Raw genomic sequence first — 18,351 nt, 5'->3', positions numbered from 1 at the left:
TTGCAAACTCACTCAGCTGTCTACACTTAGGACATGTACAGACAAAACAAACATGTCACCTCTATCTCCCGTAGGCCAGACAGATTGGAAAGGTGCAAAGTCAGTACTCTAAGGGGTTAGCAACCACAGCTCTCTAAAGTGTAACTGTTCTCCCTATAGAGCTGATGGTTCACTTCGGTTCACAGGAGATGATGAACGTTGGCATAGGGCTGAGTATTTAATGGGTTTTTTTTTCTTTCCTGCAGTTTAGAGGCCTGGATAATCAGCCGTCCCCCTAAAGACGAGATGGACGGATGCAAAAGCAAGGAAAGCGAGGGGCTTGAAGGCTGTCACCACTCCGTCTGTGACTCTATTTACATATTTAGACGCTGGACAAGCTTTTTTTAGGGTCTTTAATTACAGCGGGTGCGTGCTCCCGTTTTGCGTGTGTGGAAGGAAAAGCCGAGGAGAATCGACCATGGCGTTTGTGTCCGGTTTGGCTCAGAATGTCAGCCTGTGAAACACTGATGCTTTCTCTGACAGCAAATTTCAAGTTTCAGGCGAGATGGCCTTTCTGAGCGGCAACCCCACCCTCGCAAACTTCAATTCACTCCACCCGTCCCTCCCTCCAGCTCTGGCTGGTTTTTAAGAATTCACTTCATCTGTACAGCGCTGTAGATGTCAGATGGAGGAGGGCTGTCAGTCTTTGTCATATCTGTCTTCAGTGCTCTCACTCCCGTCTTCCCTCGACTTTCTGTCGCCGTCTCTTTTTGCCCTCTACTCACCTCTATCAGCCGTCTCTTTTAAAACTCTATCTAGACATTTTTCTCTCGTCTCCCCGCCGAAGCATTCATTCACACATCGAGAACTAGCTCTTATACAAAGAACATTACAAATCATGGTCTTCTTTATCCCAAAAGGTCAAATATCATCTATTGAAGTGGACGGCCTCTTACTAAACCACTGGTGCAAAAGGAACCGCTGTAATAATTTAATGTGAAACGTCTTGAATACATTCACATTCAATTTTCTCTGATCAACCTATTGGCAACAAAAGAATTTAGCTTCTCTGCCGTTTGTCGTGCATAACGGCGCTGGAGTAAAACATATCTAGGAGTTATAATCGTTCTTAACAACAACTGTTAATTTTGGCAGCTATTTCAGATTTAGTCAAAGTCTTACTCTTTGGATGAAATGCTTATTGGTTTTAGACACATTTTAATAATTTGTATACTTCATAGTTTTAGTTGAGTCATAACATTTGAATAATAAGTAAGTTTTAGTCAAAATGTTTTAAATCTTACTTTTGTGAGATATTTTATTTTAGTTTAATTTCCTTTTTAAGTGATCAAATTATATTGAACATTTCAATCAATCTGGTCTAGCCAAAACCAATAATTTTGTTATTTCAGTCAATTATTTCACATGAGATTTTATCTCAACATGCAAAAATATGCGTTAAACAACCACCCCAAGCCGACTTGCAAACCTTATGAGTTATAGTAGCACTGAGACAAGAAAAAGAGAGACGTACTGAGAGCTGAGGTGTGTTTGAGAGAGAGCTAGTGTGATTATGTTTTTTAAAACATTAGTCTCGTCTTTTGACCTCAACGATATTGCATGTTTGATATATATGTCGGTGCCATCTCGTCAAGTTAAACTTCCACAATATAACTCTAATTCAACCCATTGTTTTTTCTGTTGATGTTAAAAAATGTCACATGTACACTTTTTTCTTGTTTATGAGTGTGTAATATTTTAGCAGTAATATGATTTTTCAGGAAATTGTGTTGTTCATCTATAAATAATAATAAGTTTGACTTCTTCCATTTTAAACTTGAAGTGTAAAACTATGCTTTTAAAGGTATTCCGAACACTTCTCATTCCATCATACGTTATGATAAATGCAAAGTTACATCGACTTTGAGTAGGCAATTAGTGGAAATAGCCAGTTGAGAAAGAGCTTTTGTGCAGCTGAAAATTTAGTTCTGGAAATGTAAGCTAATGGCCTCCAGAGAGTTCTATTTTCTACTTCCATTCACCTCTAAAAGCTTAAGAGAGAGTTGTCAAGCCGTCTGCGGCTACATTTTAGAAACTTTTTACTGCAAACAACACCCAAGCCAAAAAACAAACCAAGACAAAAAACTTTCCTGCTGTAAACAAATGTTCCCTCATCTGCTGTCATTGTTCCAGGTCATTAATATGAAACTTCAGCACAAAATGTCAATGAGCGCTGTGAGAGAATAAAGAGGTTTTTAATCTGGTGTGGGTCAGTGTCAGAATGAGAGCGGAGAACCAGATGTTAGTTGCAGGAAGACTTACTCTTTGGCGTCATGGCTGATCTGGAGGTTGATATGTTGCATGGTACTCTTCAGCTGGAGAGGCAAACAAAGACAAAGAAATGAGGGGGATAATCATCTCAAGTTCATCTGGCTGATAACATTTGTAACTTAATGTCTGGTTATGTACAAGATGTCTACGTATTTTGTAGTGCTGCCATAAAGAAAGGGTACAAAGTTTTAATATTTTACTCCATATGAGCATGATACAGCTTAACTTAAGTCTTGAAACAAGGAAATAGAAGATTTTAGGGCAATATTTATTTTTCATTAATGAGAAATACATTTTTTTTATTGTTTGTTATTAAAATGTCATAAAATAGAGAAAAATGTACATAAAAATATCTAAAAACAATTAAAATGAATACAAAATTAAAAACAAGGGGACATGTCTGTGACTAGAAACCCAAAAATATTCAATATTCAATATTTCTGTCATAGACGACAAAGAAAAATCAGTAAATAACATTGAAGAAGCTGGAAAGGAGATATATTTGGCACATTGGCTACAATGATTTATCAATATGAAAACAGTGGCAGATTAATTTTCTGTTGACCAACTAAATGATGTATTGACGAATCGTTTCAGCATTACAAAATGCAAATGTGAAAATGCCATCAAGTCATACGGTCAAATACTGGAAACTTATTTGACTACCTTTAGGGCAAACATCAGGTTTTAAAAAGGTTAAGTTTAAAAAAACAGTCCACAAAATCAACACAAAAAAAACATAGCTGAGATAAGTCCCTTCACATAATGGACATTTTCCAAAGAAGCAATCAAACCAAACATAAATCCATTTTAATTTCTTGCCTCATAATTGGTTCTCAACCTAATTGGTTCTCAACCTAACTGAAAGAATTCAGGGGGAAAGTCAATAAACTTATCACATATAAAAGAAGATCTATAACCACCCTTACATCTGTCCATCCTTCTTCCAGCTGCTTATGTAGGTCAGAGTGTCAGAAGGTGGCAACGTGACGCCTTAGACTCACGTTGCCACCTTCTGACACTCAAAGCTTTTAGGGTTCAAGTAACCTGCGTTGATTCTCTAAGCCTTAGAGAATCAACGCAGGTTACTTGAACCCTAAAAGCTTCGATAGTGGTTCAAAGGTACAGCTCGGCTTTACTGATTAAAAATTGCTGTGGTTGGCTGGAAAACTGTCACCGTCAACTGGAAACCAGTGAATATTTAATGGTGACCTCTTTGTGCACAAGCAAGCGTAAACATTTACCCTGACCAATAAAGCCACCACAGTTGGTTTTATTTAACATATCCCACCTTTCATTTTATTCCTGCTCTACTGATTACAATAGTTTAGAGTATAAAATGATCCCTCACCCCGACATTTTGTTTCAAGAGGAATTACGTTGCATTAAATAAGTAAAGATACCATTTCTTGGGGCCATGATGTGCTATATAAAGTATCACCCGTTCTCACCTTTCTCTCACAGACTCAGACACATCTAGAAAGGCAAATACACACATGTGCATCCACACACGAACAGGGCAGGTGATGGAGTTAGTTCATGGTAATGCACTTCCATCACATACAGGAAATAGATGGAAAAGAAAGCCAGAGAGGGGTTATTAACAACAGGAAACTTCCAGGAAGAGGCATCCCCATTACTGAAATACAAATAGTATGCTATGATATTGCACCTCAGTAAAAGTAAGGGGTATTCAAAGTATAGTACAACTAGTTTACTATAGTTTACTAGTATATGAATATTATCAAAACAACCCTAATGACCAAGCATCAGTGGAAAAGGACGGATATATATATATTTGCTGGTCTATACAGACTCAGAGGACATCAGGCAAATACCTGCTTTTGATCTCTGCTGTTTCCTTCATACCATCATTTTTTTTTTTTTTTTACACGCTCTAAGACCAAAACCAAAGCCTTTAGTTCATAGTGGGGGGGGGAAGACTTAGCGCTCTAATCTCCCAAGCCTTGAGGGTCCAACCAGCTAGCTGTGCCAAGGCATCTGTGGAAGGGCAGTCCTTCCCTGACATCTTGGAACCATGCCTGGGTGGAAACGACGGGCTGCTATCAGGAGCGAGATATGACCGCCATCAGAAAGCCAACGGCTCGGCAATGTGAGCATTAGCGTGTTTACCTTTCATTCAGCCTAAACTAATGCATCCGAGTGTCTCTTTATCTGTCGCTCTGTGTGAACACGTTTTCTTTTTTCCCCACTGATGTCGCTTTGATGCGAAAAGATTTTGCCATTTCTATTCAACTCGGAGTGCTGCAAAAACTTAGATCTATCTGTACTCAGAATAACCAAAGTTATTTTTATTGTGAAAAGTAATCAGACATTTGTATTGTTAGTTACTGACCAGATTTACCAACAAAGAGAAATTAATAGAATTTGTTCCCGATTATTAACAGGCTCACATGAGGACAAAAATGCTTTAATTTCCTTAATTTAATGTCAAATACATGGACAAACAGGCCAAATCAAGAAACAAATAATTTCCTTTCGGGGCAGCATGACGGCTTACATTACATTACAGTCATTAATGCTTAGTTGTTATAGTTGAGCCTTTCAGTGTGGGGCTTACATGTCCTGTGTTTGCATGGGTTAGAATAGGCGGAAAGAAAATAGATGGATCAACTCATACAAGTTGTTGGTTTTGCTTTATACACCCATTGACTTGCTCTGGCTGTGAATTGGAAAATTTGTTTCTCAATGAGGGTCTTTTAATTCAACTCCTTAATTGTCTGTAATACAAACAACTCTTTAATAACCGTGTTTGGTGCTAATACTGAGGACACATAGCCCCTTTAAAGTGCACATCCATCCACGATCTGAACTATTCCCCATTCCGCTTGGTGCACTTTCTGAGTCTATAATGACCTCCTGGAAAGCTGGAAACCAGACATTTCATGTGGGATGCTCTCCCCATTGCTGTAGAGGTTCTAGGAGTGCAATATCTAATGGGCCCTGATGGGGAGGTATTCACACCTTTAAAAAGGGGAGACAAGAACCCTTTAGCAGAATAACAACGTGCTATTGCAATGATTCCGTTTAGTGATTTCCGTCAGCTTGGACGAAAACGCTGAGCTGAAAATTGGGACATCAAGACCCCCATTTATAATGAAATCAGGTGACACTTTTTGGAATTGGTCCAACATTTGACCTGCTATATGCAGTAGGGGAACAGGGGATCATCAGAGTCAGTAGGAATCATCCTCTGGGGATCATCGATATCTGCACCAAATGTCATGGCAATCTATCTAATAGTTGTTGAGATATTTCCCCTAACAACCAAAATTACCAACCTCATGATGGTGCTTGAGGAGAAGTCATGTGATCTGTATGATTCCGCCTCTGGGGGCCGTGAATAACTGGATTTAAGAGTCATGGCAATTTTCACATCCAATAGTTGTCGAGATATTTTAGTCTGAACCAAAGGGGTAGACCACCCAACAAACCGATCCATGGAGCAGCCCCGCTAGCTGTATGAAAATAGTATTCGTATAAAAATGACTCAAGTGGATTAAGATAATGTTACAGATTACATTTTTTGTTATATTTTGTCTTCTACATCATCTTCTCAGAGTTGAAGAAGATGGAGGAGGGGCCTTGATGGTAATACAGCTGCCACAATGTATACATACTTGCCATACATGTATGCATACTTTTCTGTAAATAATAGTTCTATGACAACCTAGTTGTAAAAAGCTAATATTGCAATTTTTATATATTGGAGATTAAAGTGACAGGTGTTGGTTGAAAGCACATTAAAGCTAGCTTAAAGGAGGCTGCGAGCTACTTGGTTTGGACATTCCAGTCGATTGCTTGAAGGTCGCCGTGTGATGAATGACAGAATCACACAATTATCAAGAAATGGTTTTAGAAAATAGAAGCCTAGTGTGGTAAAACCCCATTAGTTCCTGCCATGGCTGCTATCTCATCCATCATGGCTCCAGGAGGACTTGTGGAGGCGAATCTGTCCATCAACCCTCCTCTTTACTTCCCCTCTTTGTGTGCCAACGGGTAGGTTAGAAAGAGAGAAAGCTGCGACGCAAAAAAGGTGTGAGGGTGAAAGGGATGGAGGTTACCTTTGATGTGAGTAATGGACTGTCACACCGTAAATTAGGACAATACCCTACACTGGACTCCTGTTCATCATAATGCATACGTGCATGATTTGTGTACAATGCCGGACTCAAAAACCCAGAGGCTGTGATGAATGAGACCTTGGTTAACTCTGCTGTGCGTCAGTGGGGAATAGGATCCTGTAGTCTAAATCACATGAGAGTGGCAGCACAGATGGTCACGGATACAACAGCCATCACTAACCACATATATATATATATATATAGATATATATATATATAAGCCGTGCTGCCAAGAGGGGAATCCCCATTCATCACGTAGTGGTTAATAACACACGACCCAGCCATTGAAGTGGATGCAATTTCCTTTTTCTGCTGTCCCGGGTCACATGGTCCCCCCCCTCGACTTCTCCCCCTGAAGACAGCTCCAGACTCTTTGACACTGACAAACACGCACACCCCTAAATCTCGCCACGCGTCCACTGACCTTTTCCAAAACCTTCTTGCCATCAAGCTTTCTTTTTCTTCCACTCGGGGATGTCCTTGAAACGCAAACTGCATTCATTATTTCATCCCCAAAATGCCACAAGATTCTGCAAGATCAACGAAACTCCATGCTACCCCTGGGAACGGCTCGCTTCTGTTCCAAGGCAAAAAAGAGGCATGGAGGGCATGACGCCGACATTTGGAGATACCAAATTCCCCTGAATTAGAAAAAAGCCGACTCACTCTGATTGTAAAGGCCCCGACAATGTCTCCAATTCTATACAAAGGAAAAGTAGACCAGACAGAGACACATACCATCTTACAAAGCCACCACAAATAGGCACGTAGCAACCCCGAAAAGACTCAAATTGACCATATCAGCCTTAAAGAGCTGCAAAACAACCAGAAAGAGGCACAAAACCACATCAAGCAGATGCAGAACAATTACATAGAGTCGCAAAACTACCACAAAAACTCAAATTGACCAAATAGCAACCACAAACGGATGCAAAACGACCAAAAAGAGGCACAAAATGACCACAAAGAAATTCAAAGCGAATCTCTTCCAGTTTGGCTGTCTTGCTCCTATAGGAGGGGTGGGGGACTGTTTTCTGTATTTGTCCCCAGGGGGCCCATTGTCTGATAATCCCTCCATGATAAGGAAGATGATTTATTTTACCTTTTTTTTTTTTTCTTTTTGCTAATTGAACTGTACCAAAAAAAATATAGCACAGTGCCCAACTGTCCAGGGAAATAACCAATTACAGGCAAAAACCAAAACCTAACTGTATCCTTCCACATAGAGGACATTAGATCACTCAGCTATTAGTCACGCTATAAAGTCACAAATCCAGTCAAATCCAGTCAAATCCAGCCAATCCACCTGATGACTCCCCTGTCACCATCCCCTGAGAGTGAGATTTCACTGTAACCTTGCCTGGGAGGGGAGAATGAAAAATAAACAAGGAATATGAGCCAGAGTGACCTCTGATCCGATTAGTATCTCCCAATCCTGTTAAGCAGCCTCCCTGATGTATGTTCAAGCTCCATTCAGCTACTCCATCCTACTTAACTCCCATCAGCCGTGGAAAATACTCGACTACAGTGGCCGGCGTTTGTACTCATCTCCGTATGCACCAACGAACAGAAATGCTAAAAGATACACAAACTTGCACACGCGATCCTTTCTGATTATGTGATGCTAGTGTAGCTACTTTCTCTCCACTTATTGGTTTTCTTTCCCTGCATCACACTTCATCTTCCTGTTCTATCGAGAGTAATTACTAATGACCCCCAGAAACACTGTGGCCTTGGATTTAAGAGGCAGAGAGAGGAGGCTGGGAGATTGAATTTAATCCAGCCACGCAGGGAAAAGGTGACCTCCCTGCAAAGTTTCATTGTTTTTGCCCCATGATGCAACTGGATTAGAGAATTATTGACAGGATAAAAAAAAAAAAAATCTGTGAAATGTAAGCCAAACCCCCCCTCATTCATCCATGAAGTCAGTGCTTCATTTATCATCTTTAGGCCTTGAAAAAAAACTCACATGCTAATCAGCTACCATGTCTCTGCTGGACATTGAAAGAAGCAGATCAAATCAAAGGAAATCGGCCTAATACATCGACACGAGAGAGAGAGAGAGAGAGAGAGAGAGAGAGAGAGAGAGAGAGAGAGAGAGAGCTGCATCAGGGGACCCGCCATCTGTCACCCTCGCTCTCTTGCACCTTCTTATGAGGTGTCACTCCCCCCTCTAAGCCAACCTTCTGCTTGATGTCATACTATAAGAGCCGGTCTGCATGCTGAGCCAACCTATGATCTAGCTGACTGCCTGTGCTTGGCATACTCTATATGTCTGTCTCTCCTTTCACTTAGTTAACGAGCTTAAGGCTATAAAAGGTCAAAATGGATTTTACATCATCATCATCACACACACGTAAACACATTTACAGTACGCAGGCGTTTTCTTTACATGTACACACATGCACAAGCATGTTATCTGCAGATGTGCTGGCACACAGACGTGCTACTGTCAGGATGTCCACAGTGATGGACAACTCTAGTGATGCTGTTGAGCTCCATTAAAGTCGAGGCACTCACAGCAATCACAATACACCATCAGTGGTGCACTCCTGCACTGAACCCATCGTACATTCCACCGGCAAAGCATCCAGTACTTAAGCCTTCATGATAGGCCGGGTGTGCTGCATGTAAGAAGACCGAGACAATAATTATTTTAGAGAGTTGGAGTTGGAGAAGAAAAAGAAATAAGACTGAGGGAAGGGTATAAAGAGAGAAGGGTTGATTTAAAAAGAGCAAACACAAAAATAGGAAGTGAATAATTTAGGTTTTGACAAAAAATTGTTTAACACAAAGAGATGAGTAGTGGACACACTAAACTCAAAGCCAGACTACAGATTAGCTCACAAGCTCACTGTTTGCTTTGAGATATTAGTCTGTGAAATAAGATTTAGCCCTGAAAGGTAGCCAGGCTGAATTTGTCTATGTATCCAGATAGAAATCCTGAAGCCTTTTTTTAAAACCTGGACAGCCCAGTGAGGGTCGAGTGCATCCAGTCATGTTCCCGTTTGTGCGGATAAGAGAGCTTGTCAATTACCTGTCTGTTGAAAGCAGGCTGATCCAAATGCATGCAAAGTAGTTTTGGCCTGTGCTTATTGAGCCTTGCCAAACCACAATGAGTTAAGCAAAATGTTGTGTGCAGGCTGCATGAGGACGAGAGCTTGTTCCGAGTGGATAAAAACACTGAATTTGATCAGGATTTATAGCTTGTTATAAGCTGACAGCTATAATGCAAACTGCTGTACTTAGTGTTGTTATATTTGTCTGTAAATACTCATTGGACTCATATGTGTGTTAGCCGACTGTACACCTCTGACTGAGAACCAACCGACCGACTCACAGCTTAGTGGCCACTCTGATTTATTATCAGCTTCATCAGAAATTCCATCAAAGTCCAATGAAACATAATGAGTGGAAATTGCCTTGTGAAATTATGATAATAGTCAAAATGATGATCCAAAGCATTTCACTACCTCATGGAAATATTAGGAAAAAAAGATAATGAGGCGTCGAGTCTAAAACATATTACACTATATCAGCACTAAGCTGGTTCACGCAGGGGTTTCTAATATTAGTCTGTATGCAAACAGAATAATAAATGTCTACTGAGTGAAAAATGTGTGTACAATGAGTGGTAGGAAGAGGGTTAGTTGAGTATTGAGAATGGTGCGAAAGGTGAGACTTACAATACAAATTATGACAACCCCCACACATGCGTTAAGCCGCATGTGATACGAGTCCTGCAACATTACATTACATTACAGTCATTTAGCAGACGCTTTTATCCAAAGCGACTTACAGGAAGTGTATTCAACATAGGTATTCAAGAGAACTACTAGTCACCAGAAGTCATAAGTGCATCTCCTTTCTTAAACAAGCATCTTAAAGCATAAACCAGAGCAAAAGTATAGTGCAGAAGCAGATTACTACGAAAACAATAATTGCAACAAACTACTACGAATACAATAAGTGCTACAAACTACTACGAATAGGATAAGTGCAATAAACGAATACGAATACAATAAGTGCAGCGAACTGATACGAATACAATAAGTGCAACGAGGTTTCAAGGAACCAAAAGTGTCCTTCAGCTCATTGTTGTCCGTTTCTACATTGGGTCTAAAGACCAGCGAGGATTAGGCAAATTAGTCCGCTGACGTATGAAATGAAGTGGGTTGAGGGCTGCTGATGGTCGGAGGGGTAAATACACTCTGCCGCCTGTAGTTCAGTTTACCAGCTTGGTCATTTAAAAAAAGACGTCAGAAAAAAAAAAACCTTTGTTCGGTTTCTTCTCACTGCGGACCTAAATTGATACTTGAGTACTTCCTTGTTTTATGAATGAAGCGGGACACGAGTGGAAGATGCGACGCTGTGTGTTTGACTAATCAGCGAACCCCAGCCTGTAACTTCCTGTACTTACAGAAAGTACTACCCCCAGATAAGGGCCTGATGGGGAGTGAAATGTTTTTCTGTTGCCTACGTCCACATTAGTACATTGCTTTGCTCCTGTGCTGGTATTCCAGTCTGTTTCTCCATACTGGGGGCGCGCCGACCGCCATCTACCGTAGGTAAGACACTGGCTTTGGATAAGCACCTCATAAAACCCCACTTCAAAGCACCCAAACTCCTACAAAGGTCCCCTGTCCCTGGGTGAATTCCCTGCAGTGGAAAAGAGGCTTTAGTGGGTAGACTTACCACTTGGTTGCGTGTGCGGTGGTAGGGCTGAATGATGGGTAAACCCAGCGGTGTCACCCACTCCACAGTGTGGCCGGACTTGGAGATGAGCCTGGCGCTCTCCGTCAGCCAATCCTGCAAAGACATAGACGCCAGCAGAGGTAAAGTGAGGTCATACACTAGATTGAGGAGCATACTCAGAAAATATTCAAAGCCCTACAACAATCAGGAGTGTGAGCCGGCCTATTTGTTATGTCTGTAAGTGTGTGTGTGTGTGTGTGTGTGTGTTTGTCTAGACAACAGAGCAATCAAGCTCAAATCAGTGAGTTTGGACAGTTGGGTGGCGGATTTAATAAATCAGGCTACAAATATTAAAAGGACACTACGGTGCACATGGAACAACAAACAGAAAACACAAACTTTCTCTCCACATCAATCGACATATCATTCATGTATTAGGTTTCAATTTCAAGTTATTTATTATCAAATGCACAACAATTTCAGAAGTTTAAAGTTCAAGCAGTTGTTGTCAATGAAAATCGTGTATCTCTGCTGTTCTACTTTCTGGAGCAGAAAACAATTTTGCCGCGTAACATGTGAGGAGCTGATGCTCGACTCTAAAAATTAAGCTGTGTCTGGCACAGTCTGTCTCCAAGAATAGAGACCCCATTAATGCCCCACAAGTGCCTCCTCACACATACAGGAACACAGAAAGCTGTTGGACAGATACATTTGTCTGAACAAGTCGAGGCAGAAGTCTGGACCAAAGCCGCTCCGCTCATCACCCCCAGCCTCCCCTCCTTATATTCCCAGGTACGATGAAATGAAGATAGCATGAAAGCAGAGAAACGGGAGTGAGAGATTAGATGGAGAGGAAGCTGCAGAGATTGATCGATCGATTGAGAGATTGATAAGAAGCAGAGGGAGAGTGAAGAGCAGACAGACAGAAAAGACGACCATAGTTTGAAGAGATTGAGTTGCTGTTTGACAGGAAGAATAAGAAATATAGAGAGAGCGTCGAAGAGGCCAGGGATAACAGCACCGGGAATTGATCAGCTACCTCTCTCTCTCTCTCATACTTCCACCGCTGGGAAATACAAGAGGATGTGACCTATTTAAAAGCAGCAGGTGCGCACACAGACAGACACACACACACACACACACACACACACACACACACACACACACACACACACACACACACACACACACACACACACACACACACACACACACACACACACACACACACACACACACACAGCATCAGGTTGGCACCAAGGTATGATGGGGAAGGGGATTTTTCATCTCAGACTGGGCCATGCCGACACATTCCCCAGAGGACACACACACACACACACACACACACACACACACACACACACACACACACACACACACACACACACACACACACACACACACACACACACACACACACACACACACACACACACACACACACACACACACACACAGACAGACAGTGGGTGGTGTTTCTATTTGCTGCCAGACTCCTCTCTGCCTGTGGTGATAATATACAATCCCCCACCAGGTGCACGTCCTAAATCTATAAATGGAGTCTATGTGATTAATGGGTGTCGTTGCCAGGGTAATAGTGAAGTAAACTAGTCATTGACAAAAATAAAATATCATCCTATGTGGAGTAGTAGGTCAGTAGTCAGAAACTGGAGTAACCTTTTATTATACAGGTCTTTACTATAAGTTTCCTGGGTGAAAACATTTGTATTAATTACAGGGAAAATAGGAATTATGTTCTGTTATGTTAATAAGAGTGAATGAATTATGTTAGGTTTATACATGGCTGATTTCAAAACAAATTACTTAAGAGAAAAAAAAAAAGAAATTGTTTCATGTTAACCCAATTTAACGTTCATCCATGATTGGAAACTTTATTCTTCATATATGTTGATCTGTGTGTTTGTAGACACATTCTTTTTTTTTTTTTTTTTTCAATTTTGCATGTTCAGCTCTCTAGGTATCACTTGCAATGAATTTGAATTTAAGGCATACTTCGCTGACAAAATTATCATTTGTATATCAATTACTCACTGGATGTAAGCACGTCTCCACTGTGACAGAAAAATTACAAAACTGACTAAACAAAAAAAATGGACTGAAGTAAATGGAAGCCAAGTTAAACAACAGCAAAACTATATCAAAACATCCATTTATAAACTCTCACAAAACTCCTGCAGTATACTGAAAGTCTCTATTATGCAGTCATATGCTCACTACTTTCCCCCCCACATGGGTTTTCATCAAAATCATACCATTTAAATCACTTTGGACTTGGTCTAGACTTGCAGCGGGCATGCATAAACATGAGATGGCAGTGGCAGAGGTGTTTTAAATAGTAAGGTTTAAGTCAAAACTTATGGGAGGTAGTGAGCATACGACTGGACAAACTGATGTTTTGAGATAGTTTTGCTGTTGTTAAGCCTGGCTTCTATTTACTTCTATTTAATGCTAACCCCATTTACTTAAATTTTAAGGGTAAAGTATATTTTAGTGTAAGTGTGCTAGTTGACCTTTTTGCCATTGTGTATTTTTCCGAGTACCAAATTACGTAGTCCTTTACAGAATGTTTTTTTAAATCAGGAAAAGAAAAGAAAATATGGAAACCTAAAATTAAGTTACTAAAATGGGTGTACTAAAATTAACAGTATGTCTGGGTGTAGATTGCATTGAAAATAGGAGGAGCAGTTGTATTTGAGCCCTATTATGCAATTTATAACACACAACTTCATGTTGTTAATTGTTACTTGTGGTGATTTGTAAATAAAAATAATAAATAAATGTATATTTGACTTTATGTAGGTGCAATGAACCCACCTGGATCTCTCTGGTCCCTGTGAACATCTCCTTTAAGCCGCTGAACACCATACGCACCAGGTAATGAGATGCATCCCATACATGCTCCTGGAAATACAACACATAATTATGACTGTGTATTATTTCCACACAGTCACACATAATATATTTTTGCTCCACTGCATTTCTCATTAAAAAAAACAGTATTTATTGTGTTTTCCATTTACTTATTATTGCAGATTAAATGTATAATGAAAATATAAGTCATAAAAGTAGCAGCACTGAATGAGCGTGGTATATTTCTCATATCATTACAGCGATATGATCTCCTGCTGCGTTGGTGCTGCCTCATCCATCCCCCTGTAATCACTCACAATTACACTTTCCCCCCAATTCCCTGTTTAAACAATTAGGGACATTATGCAGAAGTCGTTTAGCACAATCCTGCGGCTGTGAGAGATTGTTGATACACTGACAGCAGGATCATGCCGATCCCATCTATACAGACAATGAGATTAACTCAAACTATAGTAAGGAAGTATATAGCTATTTGACAGATACTAAGCACTACAGAGCTGTAAGAAGATTAAATGCCTCCATCCCACTGCCACGGTGTCATTTGACAGAATGGGTGGATCCATTTACGTGTAACCAAATCGAAGTGCCACGGTTCCGAACTAAAAATAGATTCATAATGACTGTGCACAGGATATCAATTATATCTGTTGTTGCATTACACTCCTGGCCTCCCCGATAGAGCCATGCAATATCGTATTTCACTGCAATAAGATGATACATAAATTAGCTTGACTAAAAGAAACTTTAAAAGCTTTTGCTGTGGCTCCGTGCAGCTCCCTAAGAGACAGTGTGGTGGGACTCTTAATGTCAAAGTCAAAGCTACTGGAATCCCCTTGAGTGGAAAAAATGATATGCAGTCACTGTCCACTGTGTGATAAATGCCTTTGTGCACAAATAGGAGACAATGGAGCAATTATATCTGTGGAGTATTGACTTCAGTAGAGAAGATTTTGTACTTCATTACGAGTCTGGGCTCAGTGTGTGTGTAAGAATGTTTAGAAGCTTTAGAGGAAGACGTAAGGGAAGACCCGTATAGAGGAGATCCTGAGCTAAAAGGCTACTCTGCTATACCACGCTGCAACAACACTAAAAATAAAACAGTATGCAGTGCGAGGGAAGCCCCACGAAGATCCATCACCCCTACGGTACCTTTGGGAACTCATCAATCTCCTTCAGTCTTTTCTCGATCTGGAGGCGTCCCCCGTAGCGCGTGACCCCGTACACGACAGTCATCACGGTCTGTTTCACCACCTTCCTGCTGATGAAGCCCTCCAGGACCTGGGCGATCTTCATACCGCTCTGTGCATCCCGCACTCGAAACTCCTCCACCTGAAACACATGGGTATGTTAGAGGTACACACAGATGTGTAGTTCAAATAGAGGCAAATGACAAAACAGCTTCTGTTCTGAACGTGTCTTTTGGGGGATATTTTAATGCTTATCAACATTAATATAATCAGGGAGGAAGTGCTGAAAAAGTTCCATCACAGTAGTGAAAAAACTATTAATCGGTTGCCTGATCAATCGAGCCGATTAATTCCATTTTGAGATAAGGCAGCCTTTATCAGTGTGGTTGCTGTTGAACAAAGTAAGCCAACACCAGGGAAGGCCACTAAACAACTGTTTATTTATTATTTTTATTTATGCAAGTTTGGAAATTTCAATTCTCTTCCAGAAGCAAAGATATGCTGCTATCTGCTGACGAATGCTGTGTTAAAGTCCACTAAAACTCTTTTTTTTTGATTAACTGTAGGATTTTTTTTTTGTTAATACATTTTTTATTAAATTAAGTGAACTGCATTTTGGTGTACATTTTCATTGAAGTTCAGCAATTTTGATTACATTTTTTTTTATAAAATTGTTGTACTTTATTGGATTCCCCCCCAAAAATAAAAAACATGATAACTGTGTTGCTCATTTATGTGTGACTGACAGTCCAAACACATCAAGATAAGAAAAGCAGAAAATGATATCAGTTTAGAAGTTTGAATCAAAAAATCTTCGGCAAAATTTACTTAAAAATGACCAACCAACAGTTGTCAATTCCATTTCTGAGGATCAACTCATGGAGTAAACAACTGATAGTTTCAGCTCTACTAGATTCAACATCGTCTACATGACTGTTGCCATGTTACTTATGGTACAGCTTATCCTTAAGAGTTAACAACGTTTATTCAGCTGGCTATTCCACAGGCCAGATATAATCATGGTAATTATTATAATTCATGTGAAATACAACAATAAGATAGATTCTGCCTCCCCTAGCTCACTGACAACTCCACAATGTACTTCGTAATTACATTCACTGCCCTAGGACTAACCCTTTGTCCTCAGCAAACTCTGATTCCTCCTTTACTGAAATGTCAGTTCGTAACAATTAGCTTCAAATTGTTTCTGCTTAAAAATACGCAGGTTCACAGCAATCTGATCTTTGATAACATTGTATGCACACTTGCCTCAAGCCTTTGGATATGCGAGTCTACTCTCGCTGCACTTCGATGAAACTAAGCACTTTTAAATGCAAGACCTACACTAAGAAACATGAAATATATTCATCATGATTAATCTGTCACTCACTCTGGGACATAGTGAGTCATCTGAATATTAACAGCCGAGCAACTGCAACATGCCTTGCAACTAAAATAGTTTGGCTATGTTGTGCGACTCCGAGTCCATGCAGGGAACAAAATCAATGCAAACCAAAATAATAAATAAATAACAGCCCACTGGTGCTGACCTGCTGTGCTACTCCGCTGTACACATCCTGGGGCACGTCACAGGGCATGAGGTTGACTGATGTGGCACCAATAACATCTCTGCCCAGAGCAGCGTAGTGCTGGAGACCATTACAGGAGCCGTCCTGGAGGAGAGGTGGAGGGAAGGAGAGGAGAGATTAAAGCGGTGATGTGGAGGAGGAGGAGGATGAGGAGGAGAGAACAGACTAACAGGGGGCAGCACCGGGAGAAAAGATTACAGGTGAACAAAACAAAGAACGGATGATTTAAAGAACAACAAAGAAACTAGTGAGAGGACAGATAAAACAGAAGAAGAGAGTAAGTGAAATAAGAAAACACATGAGCATCTGCTCAATAAATGAGAAAAAAGATTTGGTTGAGGCTGTTAGTTCACAACAATATATTTCAATGTCCCACAGCCCAAAAGTGAATTATGTAATTAATGCAAGATCACGAGCATCTTTAAATAACTGCATCGTTCAACTGGATCTGGCATCAGAACGAGGAAAGTGCACAATTAACTGATGAACAATTATTTGTCATTCACATTGAAATGAAATAAATTGTTCATTTTCCTAGTATTATATCTAACTGTGTCTCAATCAAAAAAGGAAATGCTTTAAGCTGTCCATCAGACTGAGTCGCTTTAATGAGATGAGCTGGATCTGGTCACCGGCAACGTCCCCATGTTCAGCTCACAAGGCAAAATGTAAAAAGCCTTAAATAAATATTGCAGTGAAGTTGGCCAAGTTCCTGCCAGCTGTAGAATTCATAATTTTTCATTTAATTTCCATCAAAATGTGACCTCTGACCCGAGTGTGTTTTTCTTTTCTCTCACTTTGGCCTTATGACCCTCGTGTTCAGGCCAAAGCTGTGGCATCCGTGTTGTGTGGAGGAGCAGCGGGCTGCCAGTGGGCTTAACGCAGTTCAGTTAAAAGTCAAGTTTCTCCTTTTGGCTGTTTAGATCCTTTTACTTTATATGTTTATTCATTATTTAAGTTCACATTGATTAACATCAATTTGATGATATTGTGAATGACTTGTCCAAAAGGCTAATTATCATATACAATCCATGAGCAGGTTGAAGTACGATGCTGCACTGAGTGAAAACCTTGGAGCTACTGTCCTTATAAAACATCTGCAAGGACGAGATGCAAAATACTTTTAGCCATATTGATTACACTCCATTTTATTTCATTACATTTTGCTGTAATGCTCTTTCTCTTGTCTTATTCTTTTGGATATGTTTTAGGCCTACAGTCAGGAAAAGGATTGCCGCTTACTTTTTCTTTTTTTTTATTGGTGCTCTTTAATAGAATTTGCAATGACAAATTTCAATAATTTGTTTGGTCAATTATTTCAAGGAATTTTCTTAAAAATGCACATTCCTAAAAACAACATAAATAAGAGAGATTTTCTTTAGTGACAAATAATAGCTACTTTATAATGAGGCTGCAAAAGCCTGAGGAGGAGACAGTGTTGCTTTACTCGAAGAAAAAAGAAAATACAAAATCCTCATATAATGCTTAAACCAGTAAATTCTTGACATAAATTTACAGGAATGACATAGTGCA

The 18,351-nt window shown here is 40.1% G+C and overlaps 1 protein-coding gene across 1 annotated transcript in view; it reads right to left on the bottom strand.

Moving 5' to 3' along the window:
* The window catches only part of polrmt (polymerase (RNA) mitochondrial (DNA directed)), a 49,217-nt gene that overhangs the window by 10,965 nt on the left and 19,901 nt on the right, over positions 1-18,351 (bottom strand). Inside the window, exons 12-16 of the mRNA XM_054602309.1 lie at positions 16,780-16,902; positions 15,192-15,371; positions 13,986-14,072; positions 11,151-11,264; positions 2,302-2,354 (exon numbers count right to left, since the gene is read on the bottom strand). Coding sequence (XP_054458284.1) covers positions 2,302-2,354; positions 11,151-11,264; positions 13,986-14,072; positions 15,192-15,371; positions 16,780-16,902 — 557 coding nt within the window. The remainder of the gene's footprint in view (positions 1-2,301; positions 2,355-11,150; positions 11,265-13,985; positions 14,073-15,191; positions 15,372-16,779; positions 16,903-18,351) is intronic.

The sequence above is a fragment of the Anoplopoma fimbria genome, chromosome 8 (assembly GCF_027596085.1).
Source record: "Anoplopoma fimbria isolate UVic2021 breed Golden Eagle Sablefish chromosome 8, Afim_UVic_2022, whole genome shotgun sequence".
NCBI lineage: Eukaryota > Metazoa > Chordata > Actinopteri > Perciformes > Anoplopomatidae > Anoplopoma > Anoplopoma fimbria.
The sequence above is the reverse complement of the archived record's forward strand: the minus strand, read 5'-3'. Positions and strand labels throughout refer to the sequence as shown.